General features: G+C 56.7%; 5 protein-coding genes across 5 annotated transcripts; 4 read left to right on the forward strand and 1 right to left on the reverse strand.

The window, feature by feature from the left end:
* Nucleotides 1-262: 262 nt before the first annotated feature.
* F5Z01DRAFT_38175 (uncharacterized protein) lies at nucleotides 263-884 on the forward strand. The gene is made up of 2 exons (XM_046259424.1): nucleotides 263-687; nucleotides 819-884. Exon 1 carries the CDS (start codon nucleotides 401-403, stop codon nucleotides 668-670), a length of 270 nt encoding a protein of 89 aa, XP_046119128.1. The 5' UTR covers nucleotides 263-400; the 3' UTR covers nucleotides 671-687; nucleotides 819-884.
* A 1,411-nt stretch (nucleotides 885-2,295) lies between these two features.
* F5Z01DRAFT_39652 (ras guanine nucleotide exchange factor domain-containing protein) lies at nucleotides 2,296-6,580 on the forward strand. The gene is made up of 4 exons (XM_046259507.1): nucleotides 2,296-5,528; nucleotides 5,581-5,797; nucleotides 5,859-6,129; nucleotides 6,318-6,580. Exons 1-4 carry the CDS (start codon nucleotides 2,586-2,588, stop codon nucleotides 6,343-6,345), a joined length of 3,459 nt encoding a protein of 1,152 aa, XP_046119129.1. The 5' UTR covers nucleotides 2,296-2,585; the 3' UTR covers nucleotides 6,346-6,580.
* A 1,081-nt stretch (nucleotides 6,581-7,661) lies between these two features.
* F5Z01DRAFT_673160 (uncharacterized protein) lies at nucleotides 7,662-8,543 on the reverse strand (the record flags this gene model as incomplete). The annotated part of the gene is made up of 3 exons (XM_046264902.1): nucleotides 7,662-7,813; nucleotides 7,893-8,354; nucleotides 8,411-8,543. 3 exons carry the CDS (start codon nucleotides 8,541-8,543, stop codon nucleotides 7,662-7,664), a joined length of 747 nt encoding a protein of 248 aa, XP_046119130.1.
* A 1,084-nt stretch (nucleotides 8,544-9,627) lies between these two features.
* Nucleotides 9,628-10,958, forward strand: F5Z01DRAFT_673161 (esterase; the record flags this gene model as incomplete). The annotated part of the gene is made up of 2 exons (XM_046264903.1): nucleotides 9,628-10,833; nucleotides 10,887-10,958. 2 exons carry the CDS (start codon nucleotides 9,628-9,630, stop codon nucleotides 10,956-10,958), a joined length of 1,278 nt encoding a protein of 425 aa, XP_046119131.1.
* Nucleotides 10,959-13,296: 2,338 nt separating this feature from the next.
* Nucleotides 13,297-15,158, forward strand: F5Z01DRAFT_635496 (uncharacterized protein; the record flags this gene model as incomplete). The annotated part of the gene is made up of 4 exons (XM_046262152.1): nucleotides 13,297-13,356; nucleotides 13,409-14,053; nucleotides 14,109-14,249; nucleotides 14,310-15,158. The coding sequence occupies 4 exons, from the start codon at nucleotides 13,297-13,299 to the stop codon at nucleotides 15,156-15,158; spliced, it is 1,695 nt and encodes a 564-aa protein (XP_046119132.1).
* Between the last annotated feature and the right edge of the window lie 6 nt (nucleotides 15,159-15,164).

A 15,164-nucleotide genomic window follows, 5' to 3' on the forward strand; every position in this document is an offset into this window, starting at 1 on the left:
AGGTTAAAGCGGGCGGGTCCGCGGCAGCGAGCCGGCGGGCTAGGGCGCCAGGGGCTGGGGACGCAGTCCAGTCTCCACGTGGGCCAGGTCAGGTAAGAAATGGATCTTGATTCTTGCGAGAGTCGATTGTACGGAGTACCTTGCCTGGTATTGGGAGGGCTTCGACGGCATGGGCACATGCCACAAACAACATTTGACCTAGAAAATTCTAATAAACTTGGCAATTAATTACATGTCTCTCCTAGGGTAGGCTATACTGAAGGCACAGTTAAGTGTTGCCGCACTTTGCCCTAGGCTGATAGGGCTCACTGGCAAGGTACGAAGTGGGCCATTAGTAGCAATGCGACAAGTGTGTCTTTTGGTTCAGCGCAGAGAAATGATATTTGTGTGATGCACTTTTATGTTACATTCTCCCGTGCTTTCACTTGCTTCTTGGCCATGTTGTCGTGGCTTTTTCCCAGGTGAAGCTGTCATCAGGAATGTCCCGTCGTGGTGGGGCCCAAGACGTATAGATTGGTTGCAAACACTTGAGACCGCATCCTACGGATATCTCACAGGTGGCAACGTGAGGACCGAGCCCCCTCCCACATCGTCTTTCAATCCAGCACGGCGCCATCGCATACAGTATGCTCATCGCGACACAAGCTGGCGTGCGTTTGCGATGGAGTAATCGGCATGAGCTGTAGGGTAAGCTGCATCTGATCTAACAGGATGATAAGCACCAGGTCAGATTGACGTGGGAACAAAAGCTGAATCCTGCTGCGTCTTCAGCGAGTCAACTGCTCGACTCGGCATCGAGCTGACCGTGGTCACTCTAGTTTTGGACCATACATATATGAAGGAACGGGCCGTTGGCGCTGACACAATCGGCCATGACCCTTTGTCGCCCAATGTCGACAAGGACTCGTACGCATTGCGATTGCTGGCGCCCTTAGGCTAAAAACAACTCGCGGGTCGTGGAGCGAGGATGCTCGCGACTCAAGCAAAGAGAAGCTGTCCTGATGAATCGGGTCCTCTTGTTGAGCTGTCTCCAATCCAGACTCAGGATTTCACATGCACAAGCATATGGCTCGCTGCTGGGTCTCAAGCAACGTCGCAACGGCTTGCGGTCGGACTTGACTGCCAGCCCGCAAGTTCAGTCCTGCCTAATAAGTAGACCCTAGTCAGGGGGCCGCTCACCGAGTGGGAGAAATCGGAACTGGGACTGGAAAGGAAGAGAGGTTGCGGTCAAGGAAACGTCGCGTCAAAGTATTAATATAAGTGCTCAGCGCGGCCGGATATTAATAAAAGCAGATGATATTGTCCACCAGCTTACGCGAGAAGAAGGCAATCATCAGTGCGGTTCAGGTCGATGTTCTTCTGCCCCTCAGTGTGCTGATCGGGGGTACGGAGGACAATAACGCCTTGTGATCATCCGGCGCATGAATCAGTGCTGTTTGCTAGAAATACCTTTACCTAACGACTAGTCTTCTTTAGGGCCGAGGATGTGGGAGAACTCATGGCAGGTAGCCCTCAGGACAATACTGGAAATACGGAAGCTTCTGCTTCTGGAGTGATAATACAGCGTATTAATCAACAAAGTACGGACATGGATACAGTACACCCCATATTGAATGGCACTCAAACAGTCAAACCAGAAAGAACCCGCCGGACCGGAGCCCGCAGCTGGACTGGAGGTTGAGAAAACTCATGTCCTGTCCACTGACACTGCTGGCGATAGCGTACTTGGGCTGCCCGCTACCACCTGAAAGACCTTCGGTGGTGTGTGCTGAATCTGGCCGGCGCTGCAGGGTTCAGTCGTGTGGTGCAGCGCAGCCCCTCCTGCCTGCCTACTTTTCCCTCATCAGCCAGGCGATTCTTAGATTCAGCCTTTCGCTCTGGCATCTAGCTTTCCCTCGCATCCAGCATTCTGTGTCGTATCTGGCAGTTGGCTGCGCGCAACCAACAATCCGACGGAGCGTCAACATCTGCGTGTGCCAGGCAAACACGCTGATCCACGACTGACCCTTCGAGACCGTCGCCCGAGAGCGACGGAGCGAGCAGTGACGGGGGTAGACTATCACACCACGGACGGAGGTGCCAGGTCCGCCATCAGTCACATTTCGACGAGCGTCAGAAGCGAGCAAACACGCAGGCAGGCAGCTTCGCGAGCGACAAACGGCAGACGAGGACAGCCGACAGGCGACGTTATTCCACGCCTCTCGTTAGACCCTCGACTTGCTCCGCCTAATCGAAACCCGCTTCCCCCCCTTCGCGCGACAGCTTCCCAAATCAACCGAGCCGCTCTTTTTTAGCGGATTGCTACCCTGGACCGATTGACTTCGCAGTCTAGCAGCATACAAACAAGCACATAATTACGCCAATTCCTTCCTGCTTCATCAATCCAACGATTCGACTTTCGTGCAAAGGCCGTTTCACATCCCGCCTGTTTCTGCGACACGACCCCTACGCACGGCCCTCCGCGACTCAAGCTAGCCCCTCCAACCCACCTCAACGAACCGACGTTGGCACTCGCAGCACGACGGCCGTCTGTAGCGCAAACAATCACTCCAGCATATGCAGTTTCTGTGACCGCTGTTGCGACTATGAACGGAATCGTGGGCACGGCGCCACAGAGCACCACGTACGTCCGTGCATTATACGACTACGAGGCGGACGACAGGACGAGTCTGAGCTTCCATGAAGGAGATGTGATCCAAGTTATCACACAGCTCGAGAGCGGGTGGTGGGATGGCGTGATCAACGGCGTCCGTGGCTGGTTCCCCAGCAATTATTGCCAGCTCATCACCAGCCCGGACGACGTCCCTGACCCGATCTCCAACGGCCACCACGAGCTATTGGAAGAGCGTGCCGAAGAATTAGATATCTACGAAGATGGATACGACCAAGACGAGGACTCTGAAGGCGAAGGGATCAATGGTCTGCCGATGGAAGGAACAGACTTTGGCGACAAATCGAGAGCCGACTTTTGGATTCCGCAGGCCACACCCGACGGCCGACTGTTCTACTATAACATGATGACTGGCGATCGTAGCATGGAGCTTCCACTCGAGTCGCCCGTCACAACCAACGAAACCGGGCCACGGGATCGCATGAATGCGCACATACCTGAGAAGACTCGCCCACCCCCCGAGATGATGGCACGGGGAATGACGCAGGACGAGGACTACGACTCCTCTACCTCAGTCTCGGAAGTCGAGGGCGATGCTGCTAGGCGGGAGCGCGCTGGGAAGGTCCCACGTGGATCTGTCAGCAGTGTCCTGTCCCCGTCCACGTCAATGGACTCGATCAACGGCATCCCAGCCGGCCCTCGGACCCGGAAGGGCGCTCATTCGGCCACTCGACCGCCGGCGCAGACACCGAACATTGCATCTGCCACATCGTTCATCAGCACGTCATACAACCAACCAACCACTACTACGGTGCCCAAGTCGTTCTTTGACGATGGAGCCACCCCTCCACTGACATGGAGCGTGCTGGTCACGAACATGAAGCGTGCCATTGAGCGGTACCGCGAAGCCATCACCAACGAGAACAGAGCTGAGTACGTCGCTCGCGCCGAGGACATTTCTGACCACCTTCGCCTGCTGCTTTCTGCTGGCTCCGGGACCACAGACAACCACTCTGGGCAGCCGTCCATCATCTCGACCAACAAGGCACTGTACCCTCACTTCCGTGACATGATGTCAAAATTCTCCAAGCTTGTCATATCGTCTCACATTGCTGCGGCAGACTGGCCCAATGCCGAGTCTGTACAAAAGTGCCTGCAAGAAGCCGATGGCGTACTTTTGGGCGTCTTCAGCTACGTCGAAGTCGCCAAACAGCAGCGAGGCGAAGATATCCCTCGGCTCTTCCCTGGGTTCGTCATTGGCAGCACGGCCGGCGGAAGTTGGAAGAACAATGGACTGAGCCTACAGGATCCCATCACGGCGGACTTTTTCGAGGACGAAGAGGGCGCTACGGAGCCGAGCAAAATCCTGGACGGAAAGTTGCTCTCCCAAATGGACGAGCAACGCCGGCTGCTCGCGGCCAGCCTTCGGGAGCTGGACAAGAACTTGGTCGCCCCGGAAAAGACAATTTCGCCTGTCCGCCATGAGATGATTGGAAACAATGTGTGCTATTGTGGTGGTAGGGTCGTGGATGTGTTCAAGCCTTGGATATCCATGATCGAGTCTATCGACCTGTCCGTTCTTGGCAACAGCTTCCAGACACCCCAACTCGCCGAGTTTAGCACCAACAAGCAGACCCTATACGACAATATCGCAGACCTTGTGCTCGGTTGCCAGGCTGTAGCGGGTCCATTGGCCGACGAGTGGGCCGAGGTGCGAGGCGAAGCTTTGGAGAGCAGGATGGACTATGTCAGGCAGTGCGCCAGGGCCTTGGAGACCAACTCTACACATGTCGGGTTTTCTCTGCAGCTACTCCAGGAGCAGGTGCAAATCAACCTCAATCAACATCACATCGACCCCAGGGGCTGGGACAACCACACAACCCGGAACCACAGCCTCCAGCGCGTCGGGACCATGCCGGCCGAACGACCTCATCACCGTACCGAGTCTAGGACCGCAGACGGTCGCCCGCCCCTGCTGATGACACAGTCCTTCAGCGAAGGAGAAGCGCCGCCAACCAACTTCCGAAAGGGTGACCAGTCCAAGGTCAAGAAGATTTTGGGCGAGGATCCTTCACCGCAGATGGGACTTGCCCCCACTGAGGATACCCCTGAGTATCTGCGTCTCGATTACGAGCACGAGGTCACCTGGGAGTCCAAGGATGGCAAGGCGTCCGTTCGAAGCGGAACGTTGATGGGACTTGTGGAACAGTTGACACGCCACGACAAGCTTGACTCAAATTTCAACAATACCTTCCTCCTGACCTACCGATCATTCACAACAGCGCAGGAACTCTTCGAGATGCTCGTCAAACGATTCAACACGCAACCGCCCCCCGGACTCTCTCCTTCCGACTTTGAGGTCTGGAGGGACCGCAAGCAGAAGCTCATTCGCTTCCGTGTTGTCAACATCTTGAAGAGTTGGTTCGAGAGTTTCTGGATGGAGGAGTTCAATGACGAGTCTCGCCAACTCATCCGGGACGTGTCCGACTTTGCGCAACACACTGTGGCGGCGACGGAGACCCCAGGCTCCGGACCGCTCAAGATGGTCCTCGAGCAGCGACTGAGTGGAAAGGAGGCTGGCGCCCGCAAGATGGTGCAGACGCTCAACCAAAATACCCCGCAGCCCATCATGCCGAGGAACATGAGGAAGCTCAAGCTTCTTGACATTGATACTACCGAGTTTGCCCGACAATTGACCATTATTGAGTCGAGACTCTACGGCAAGATCAAGGCATCGGAGACCTTGGCCAAGACTTGGAACAAGGACAAGGAGGCCGAGAGGGACATTGCACCCAACGTCAAGACACTTATCATGCAGTCGAACCAGACCACGAATTGGATAGCGGAGATGATCCTGAACCAGAGCGACGCGCGGAAGCGTGTTGTTGTCATCAAGTACTTTGTACAAGTCGCCGATGTAAGTTCGATGTCCAGTCGTTGGAGATGCGGGATTAGGCTAATGAGTGAAGAAATGCCGAGCTATGAACAACTACTCGTCGTTGACCGCCATCATCTCGGCCTTCAGCACAGCGCCCATCTCCCGCCTCAAGCGGACGTGGGAGCTTCTGCCTGCGCGGACGGCGGCCACGCTCGAATCACTGCGAACCACGATGGGGAACACGAGAAATTTTGCCGAGTACAGAGAGCAGATCCATGCCGCCAACCCCCCCTGCGTACCCTTCTTCGGTAGGATGATCACCACCAGATGATAGCTGGCATTGGTCATGTTGCTAACGAGCGTGACTAGGCGTGTTCTTGACCGACTTGACCTTTATCGAGGACGGCATACCGTCCATCATCAAGAAGACCAACCTGATCAACTTTGCCAAGAGATCCAAGACGGCAGAGGTCATCTGGGACATTCAGCAGTACCAGAATGTAGGCTACTCCCTGCAGCCGGTACCCGAGCTGCAGGACTACATCTTGAGCAACGTGCATGTTGCGGGCGATGTGCATGAGATGTACAACAAGAGTCTGCAGATCGAGCCCCGCGAGCGAGAGGACGAGAAGATTGTGAGGTACGTAGCTTTGCGGGATCAGCCGTCGACGTATGGCGCCCTCACCATGTACCATTGAGGAGGGCATGCACGGGTATGAGTTGTGTTGTCTTTACAGCAATGAGAAGCCGCCGCCGCCCCGTGTCGGCTGCCAATGTGTTATGACTACCAGATCAGATCAGAAGCTTACTGTGCCTTTCATCTTGCAGGGTTCTAGCCGAGTCGGGTTTCCTCTAAAGCACCGACCGCACGCTTTGCGCACGACGCCTCCCCATCCGACCAATCGCGATCCGTGGGAAACGCTCTTTCGTGGGGGACACGGGAGAGGCCTACCGGCATCCGGGCTTCGCCATGCATACGCGGCGAGCTATCGACCGTATCAAGTCGCTAGTCATGGACCAGGTCACGTCAGAGTGTCTGTTGGGCAGCTGGGCTTCAGCCGCGCCTGCATCGCGGGCGGGTCGGCCAGGCTCCCCAACTTGGGCGCCACATGGCACGCGACCGATGAAGTGACAGATCGGGCCGCCGGATTCGAGCCTGGCAAGGAGGCTCAGGCTTGGCCCGGAATGGGGGGGGAGGGGGGTTGTTGAAAACTTGAAAAGGCAGGCTCACCGCCGCCGCGGGACAGAAATGATTGCATGCGCTCTCTCGTTCAGTTCAGCTTGGACTGACCGACCACCTATCATCTTTGCGCACACTTGCATGGATGGCGACTACGGAACATGGGTCAGGCACACGGGTAATTTGCATCGCGTGTCAACCTCGGACATTTTTACTTTACCATTGTGACGAACCATTCGACCGGCAGCAGGCTAGCAGCAGCAGCAGCAGCAGCAGTAGGGGCGTTTTAGCAGCATTGTGCGGGGAGGGGACTCGGGCATGTTTTGGATACTTGGGGGTTTCTCTTCGCTTGGGATTCAATTTCACTACTATATAGACAGGTATCATGCTCTGACGAGCCCGGACGCAGCAGCAGCACAGCTAGCTAGCACGGTTCACGACTTGAACGTATATTAATGCATGCACGATTGAACGAGGACCATGACAAGGATGGGCAGCCATGCGTGCTATCGGAGAGAGAGAGAGGCAGCAATCACAAACGCGGGTTGCCGGGCCGCGTGAATTAGATATGCGGCTGTCGCACACCTAACCTCGAACATGGAGTAATATGACCGTACCGCGCGCAAGGTCCGGATAAATTGATTCCTGCATGAAAGGATGGGAGAGTCTGCAGTTGTCAGAACGCGGGGAAGTGAAAGTCTTCCCAATGGAATGAATCCCTGGCTTGGCCTCTCTCTCCCCCCAGTCTTGGCGGCGCGCGCACTCCATCACATCGGTCTGGTCACGGATCCAGTGAAGAACAACAGCGTGTTTTCAATCTATTGTATGTGCATCGCTTGATAAGAGTACGAACGTGGGACAAACTGCTAGCAAATATGTGCGCAATGGCCCCCCTTTCACGTGCTTCCGCAACACCAAACACAAAAAAACAAAAGAGGGTATAATGAAGACACCATCTCCTACCTCCGTTCACCCACTTCCCGCTCCACTACTTAGTGTCGGTTCAGCTTGGCCTTGATCCGGTCCTTTAGGCTCGGCTTGTCCTTTCCGTCCTTGCCCTTGGAGGCCTTGCTGTCCGAGGCGTCGTCTGTAGCTTGTGAGCCGGAGGGTGCTGTGCCAGGCGATGAGCCTTGCTCGGTGAGGCCTAATTTGTGGTTATTTGTCAGCATCTCATTCTTGTCTTTTTCATTGTTTCGGCGTGAAGCCGACTGAGAAGAACTTACGCTCAGCCTCCTTTCCTGCGCCGGGCTTGGTGGCGTCAAAGTCACCGCCCTCAGCGGCGAAACCTGTCGCGTGGACGACCTCACCCGTCGTCTGGGGCTTGTTGTCGTCCTTCTCCTCCGTCTCTCCTTTGTCCCCCGCGTCCTCTGCAGTGGGCTTGTGCGCGAGACCGGCGTCGCCGCCATGCTCCCTTGCGACCTGGGCCACGGGCTTGGGGCTGGGACCCTTGGGGTCGACGTGCTCCGGCTCCGGCTCCGGCTCCTTGGTTGAATCCTCCACGGCCGAGGCGTCAGGCACGGCGGGGTCGGCGCGGGGGTGGTCACCGTCGTCGTCATTGTCGGTCGCTGGCTTGTCTGATGTGGTGGTATCAGTAGGAGGAGCAGCAGCTGTGGTCGTGTCCGTCTTCTCTTTTGATGCCTTGTCTTCGCTTAGCGTCTTCTCGAGCTTCTCCTGGCTCTCGCTGTCTATTACGGTCCGGTCAGTGGGCTGGCGATTGTGGACATGTACGGTGATAACTCACCCAGGTTGCCGGCATCGTAGGGCTCACCCCGGCCGACATCGCCCTGGGCGCCCGAGACGGGCTCCTTGTTGGCGTCGGCGCCGCCAAAGACGGCCTTGGAGGCGGCAGTCGCGACGTTGTTGATGGTATCCATGACGGTCGTGTGGATGGGATGGTGTAGCGAGTTGGAATGGTATCGTGCGGTGGGCGTGCAATAGGCGGATGTGGTTGTACAGGAGCTCGCTCGGATAGACCGCTTCGGAGGGAATGAAGCAACTTTAAATGCTCACAACCTCGTGCTGAGTTGGCGTGTCAGGCAAGGTACCTTACGTACAAGGGAGGGATGGAGGGTCTGACGTCGTTGGGGTCCCCTCGTCTGCCAGTGACGGTCAACCTGCAGATAGAACGGGTCTGGGGAGTTGGTTACTTGAACGGGTGAACGAGGCTCAGTCTGATCACACTTCCAAGTCAGATCCGCCTTCCGCTTACTGCTACTGCTTTATATTTCAAGATACTCTCTGCGCTCACCTACCGTACAAGGTAGCGACGAAGCTTGCAACGTAGTCCGTCCCTCATCTACAAGTACCACGTACCAGACTCAAGCCCGTGCGGAACGTGGCGGAACGGCCATGAGCGATGTGGGGAAATCGCCAGCAATAAATGACGTTGATCTCTGGATCTCATGCAGGCAAGGCAACATCCGAGAATAGGTACAGCACGGGGCATCTCTTGATGGAGACTGGAGGCTGGAGCCCTCTTTGTGCGGTTGGATCTCGAGTCTTGACTTGACGGATTGCGACTGACGTCATCTGAGATTTGATGACAAGAGGCTCAAAGCCCCTCTCAGCAAGCCACAATGTGGCGCGAGCTACCGATAGCTCGGGGGCAAGTTGAACAGTAAACACCTCCAGTCGGTGCGCTTGGACGGGTCGTGCCTTGGAGTCGAAACTTGGTGCAATTATCCATTGGCCAAGGTGGCATTGAAAGTGCAATACGCGCCACAGACACGGCCGGCGCCGAATGACTGGCTACCTACTGGTGGTCACCCGTCACCCGCCAGGTCAGCTGACTTTGATCGACCACTGGCATCCCAAGTCGCGGCCATGTGGCTGCCCAGTGGGTGCGACGTTGGTCCGTCGTAGCGACTGTGAGCGCCTGCTCTCTTATTTCATTCAAGAGGCAGCGTTCGCCAGGATATTCATGATGGCCTGTCCTCGACCCTCAACGCCAAGTCCAAGATGAGGGCGACGGTCCTCTTTGCTACTTGTGCCATCGTCGTACAAGCAGGCACATTCTGGAGCCCGCAGAGACAATGTTCTTATCGTCCAGAGGGAGAGACACAGCAGCGACTGCGTCCACCGAAAGCTGACGCATTCCACCATGAGCTGAACCCAAAACCCGAGCCAAACTTTCCACGTCGACCTGGCCACCCGTCAACAGGTTTCATTGCGCTGGGGGACTCGTACTCTGCCGGAATAGGCACTGGCTTCAACGGGACCGAAGATGCCTGCAGGCGTGGACTTCACGCACACCCGATGCTGATCCACGAGGATCTGGTTAACATCGAGGGCGAGAACAAGACCTCCTTCGAGTTCCTGTCATGCACCGGGTCAACCATCTCCGATCTTCTTCGCGACGGCGAGTCAGGCCAGATTGCAGAGTTCAACACCACGACGAGTGCGGACTTTGCGCTGCTGTCCATCGGCGGCAATGACCTAGGCTTCTTTGACATTATGAACAGCTGCATCTTCAGGTTCTACAGCTTCTACTCTGGCACTTGTGAGGAGGCGCTGGCGCGATCTGACGAGCGCATTGCCAGCCGTGATTTTGAACACGAGCTCCAACTAGCCATCACCGAGGTCCTGGACCGGGTTCATTGGGAGAAACGTCCCTGGTTCACAATCACAGTCACCGGATACGCGCGGTTCTTCAACGAGGACACGGCCGAGTGTGACGACCACTCGCTCGGCGTGTGGTGGCGCGGCCCCAAGTTGAAGCGTGCGCTGCGTCGGAGGATGAACCAGATGGTCCTGCGCGTCAACGACAAGATCCGACAATCTGTGGATACCGTCAATGCGGCCTTTGCCGAGCCCAAGGTCCTATTTGTGGACTATGATCACGCATTTGAAGGGCATCGGTTCTGCGAGCCAGACGTGACCGAGCCCGACTACAGTCGAAACGAGACTTGGTTCTTCTTGGTTGGGGGTAAGGACAATGTGGAGGACCAAGATGGCACGCCCATCGACTTGGCGAGCTCTACTCGTGAAGCTGGTCTCGCCCAACTTCCGACGCCATGGGCCAATACAAAACCATGCTCAAGGGCAGCGAGAGCGTCAGTGAAGAGGCAAAGAGATGCTCTGTGTCGGGAGACAGTGAACACAGACGGTATACACGCGGAAGACATGCGTTATGTGCCCACGTCTTACGGGCAGACATTTCACCCTGTGAGTCACCAAGACCTGCTGCAAGACCATGACGGGTTGGTTGACCTCGACAGCGAACCAAGGGACACGAGGCGATCAGAGACGAGATTTACAGACAGTGGGGAGGGGCATTTGATGGGAGGTGAGATCTTGAAACAATCACAGCGTATCTGTCCTTTGAGCGAGCAAGCATTCATGACAACATCTTGGCGGAGATTTTCCACCTATGACCATCAAGACGGCAGTCCATCTCCAGAGCCAGTGCTTCTTCTAACTGATCAGAGTCGATGCCCTCCCTCAGGCACGCTGACGATGCGGAGTTGCTGCAGGGTTGCCTCGGTCCATCCCCGCGTTCGACCAGCAGGCAACCTGGCGATTCTACCTAACATGAACCTAATAGGAGTCTGTCGGCCCCGGGAATGTGACGGGCAATTGGCTGGATGACTACTTACTAGGTAGACGTCTGGGACTTCCTAGGTACTATCGAGTCATGGACAGCCGCAGCCTTCCCGGCGGAGGACGAAAACGGTCATAAACCTCCGACTGCAGCCTGGGGTGTCGGATGGAGCGCACATGCAGCCCCGGTTATGCGCTGACACTATAATAAGTCCAGGGCTGTGAAGAGACTCTGGGTCTGTACAGTGCTTTTGACGGCAATTCATCGTAGAGGAACCATGAACCCATGAAGAAATACAGGAAGATATATTCTAAGTTACCTGCTAGGGTCTTCCGTACTGCCATATGTGTCGAGTCGTCCAGATCAAGGTAGCATTCTGTGAAACAGACAACCTATCATCTTGATTGCGACTGAACCTGGAAGGGCTGCTGCAGGTCAGCATCCTTGTCGACACGAGGCCAACAGCCATCATCTCTCACAAAAGCAACGGCGGTTCTCGCTATGGCACCATAGAAAGCCTCCCAGGGGCCAGTCCCACAAGTGTCAACATCATTGATTCATTTCAAGATTCAAGTGCCGTCCGACTGACCGCCAAGATCCAGCGCAGAGCCTCCAGTCTTTCTACGTAATAACGAGTCGACCCGCCGAGCATGGACCCTGGTCTGGTCGAGCACGCACGCGCAACTCGGCCTCAGCCCTGGGCCCTTGGCCAACATTGTCGATCCAGCCATCATCTCCACGCCACTCCTTCAATTTGTGACATTGACTCTCGTCGCCTCTCGATGCCCAACACCCCCATCGTCCTCTTGTCCGCATTTGCACCAGAGAGTGTCAGATTAGACTAGCTGCCACAGCGACTCAACCTCCCAGCCGCAACCCACCTTGCAACCGGCGCCTTGTTCAGCCGGCGCGCCACTGTACATACGTATACGTACGTACGTAACACCTGGTCGGAAAGTTGTCGCTGCGGCGCATTCGTTGGTCCAACGCTAATTTGTCTAGACTAATAATAATTAGTGAACCGTCTCGGAGAATTGGCCATTCCTCAGGCTGGCGCGTGTTCCAACCACGCACGACACTTGCATATTGTCCGGTAAGCCGCTGCTCTCTCATGTATGTGACGATCACGGACCGCAGCCAGTTGAGCACTGAGGCATCACTCACCGAGACTCTCTCGCTCTCCCTGTCCTGCCCAAGCTCCTCACCTCTACGACACTCGGTGAGCGAACCAGCGTTCCCCTTACCCAGCCCACTTTCCAGTGGGAGTCAACGACATGGACCACACAATACCTCCTACCCCTTGTGGAAGCCTGTGACCTCACCCGACGAGATTGAGAATTTGCTTAGCATCAGGCCAATGCCAATTCGACATACGATCGGTCATCCTCCGTGCGGCCACTAGAGCATGTCCTTTCGAACCAGGACAAGTCTTGTCGACCTTCCGTCTCTCCCCCTCCCCACTGTCCACGCCGGCGTCACGTCCACCCGCCGGGCTAGTGCCCATCGCAACTCGCAGCGCCCCTCCACCCTCTTACACTTGGACAACGCATCCAAGGGTCTTTGCCCTCTGATTGATCACTCTAGTTCCTGTGGTCTTCAAGACCCGGCGAGCGCATGTGCAGGGCCGCTGCGCGAGGGGGATCTACGCAGGCCACATGAGGGGCAAGATCACAGTGCATGCGCATGCATACATTAGACTAGCCCCCAGTGACATGGACCGGACCTCATCTTCAAATTTCATGTCCTCTGTCTCCTCACCAATGTCATTCTTCTCTCATTCCAACCATCACATACATCAAAGCAACAGGGGGCGCTAACGCAGATGACCGTATAGTCAGCTTCTTCCAGGACTCGTCTCTCTCTCTCAGACCATCAACATTGGCAGCACACGACCATTCATCCTCCACGTTAACGCTCGTGTGCACGACGAGTTACGTGATGTGCCTCCGCCCTTTGCGTGCCCCCACCAGAGAAGGATCGACGTGACGGGACAGCGACGTGCGCCGTAGGGATAGGCTCGACCGCTGAGGGGAGGAGGGCGGTCCGCTGTTGCTGCCGTTCATCACGGCACCTTTACGACTGTCATCATGGTGTACTGTGGAAAGGCTTCGCAGGGCTGCCAGAGCTGTCGGAAGCGACGTATCAAGGTACGGGTGACCAGTCAAGATGTGGGCTTCATGTCAACTGACCGTCTTCTAGTGTGACAAGGTCAAACCCGAATGTTCACAATGCGTGCGCATCGGCAAAAAATGCTCCGGCTACCGGGACCAGCTCTCGCTCATGTTCCGTGACGAGAGCGCAAAGGTGATGCAGAAGGCACATGCTCAATGGGGGGTGGGCGAGGAGGGCGTCGAGGCGGGCACGGCGACTGCTTATGACGACGACGCTGCGTCCTCCTCCAAATCCCCGACACCTTCGTTCGGGGGCGACATTGTCCAGCTCTCGCCCGTGCAGACCCTACCATCACCGCCAGCCTCGCAAGCAGGGTCCATGCCGTCTGGGGTACGGGACCTCGCCAAGGTGCAGGCGCCCATCCTACCGACGTCGGAGGAGCAAGGCTTTCAGTTCTACGTCAACAGATACCTGGTGGGACACCCCGACGAACCGAGGAATCTGGACGAACTGCGAAGTGATACTTGGTTGTGGGACCCGGCGCTGAAAGACGTCTCGGCTGCACTGGGACTCGCGAGTCTGTCGAATCTCAGGGGCGACCATGAGATGATGGTCAGCGCGAGGAAACAATATGGCAAGGCGTTACGAATGGCTGGATCCATGCTCATGTCAAAAGACCCGTCCTCCGTGGACGTGACCGCTCGCCTGGTCGTGTTGCTGGCGATGTATGAGGTGCGTTTCCTTCTTCTCTGACACCCGTGAAACTGGGCCTAACTCCCCGCGCGAGCTCGTCAAAGGCACAGAGCTGACTACAGGAACCGTGTACGCGCATGTGGCTGGCGGCGCTGCTCTCATCAGACAGTGGTACCCCATGCGCAAGACACCTTGTGGCGGTGTGCGCCCATTGCTACAGCTCTGCTTTTCCACAGTAGGTCGACGGCGTCTCGCGCCTCCACAGCCGTGCCTGTGAAGCTAACGTGGACCGTAGTTCCTGACCGCCTATGAGATTGGCATTGCCCTTCCGGCCGAATTCAACGACTGGGTGGCCTTTTGCCAGCAAGGCATGCCGGCCGACGATCAACGCGCCCCGGAACTCGGGTTGATGATAGCACGCTTCATCAAGCTCGCCTCGTATACCCGCTTCAACGTGCTCCAAGACGGCATCGCTTCGACGGCGGCGACCATGCAGGAGGCCATTGATATCGAGAAGGGGTTCGAGAAGTGGGAGGACGAGCTCGACGGGCACTGGCTGTTCACAGCCGAGAAGACCCTCCACCTACCGCCCGCGGCTGTCTTCCAGGGCGAGTACCACGACTACTACGACATGTGGGTGGCACGGATCTGGAACTACTACAGGTGGGCGCGGATCCTGGCCAACCAGCAGATCCTGGACCTGGCCGACAAGTACCCAGCGTCATGCGGCCCTCTGCTGGCGAGGCACTACCCGAACGGGCGGAACGACTGCATCGACACGGCGGGCGACATGGCGCGGGACATTCTGGCCAGCACACCGAGTCACTGGCGACATCCCCTCCTGGGCGACAAGACGCCGTTGCCCGTGCAGCAGCAGGGAGGCGCCGGTGCTGGGGCCGCCGGTATACCCGTGCTGCTATTCCAGCTCCGGGCGGCGGCCTGCGCACCAGGTGTCCCGATCGAATACTGGAGCTGGGCGTATGGTGTGATGGAGTGCGTCTGGGGCGACATGGGCATGCAGCACGCAAAGAGCATGATGGACGCGCTGCTTGCGCATCGCGAGTCGTTGAGGAGGGACGAGTTGCGAGACCAAGAGGCCCAGCCCAAGGAGAGGTTCTTCCTCGGGCTCATCCACGAGGGGTGAATTAGG

The sequence above is a fragment of the Emericellopsis atlantica genome, assembly GCF_019669845.1.
Source record: "Emericellopsis atlantica unplaced genomic scaffold F5Z01scaffold_10, whole genome shotgun sequence".
Taxonomy (NCBI): Eukaryota; Fungi; Ascomycota; class Sordariomycetes; order Hypocreales; family Bionectriaceae; genus Emericellopsis; species Emericellopsis atlantica.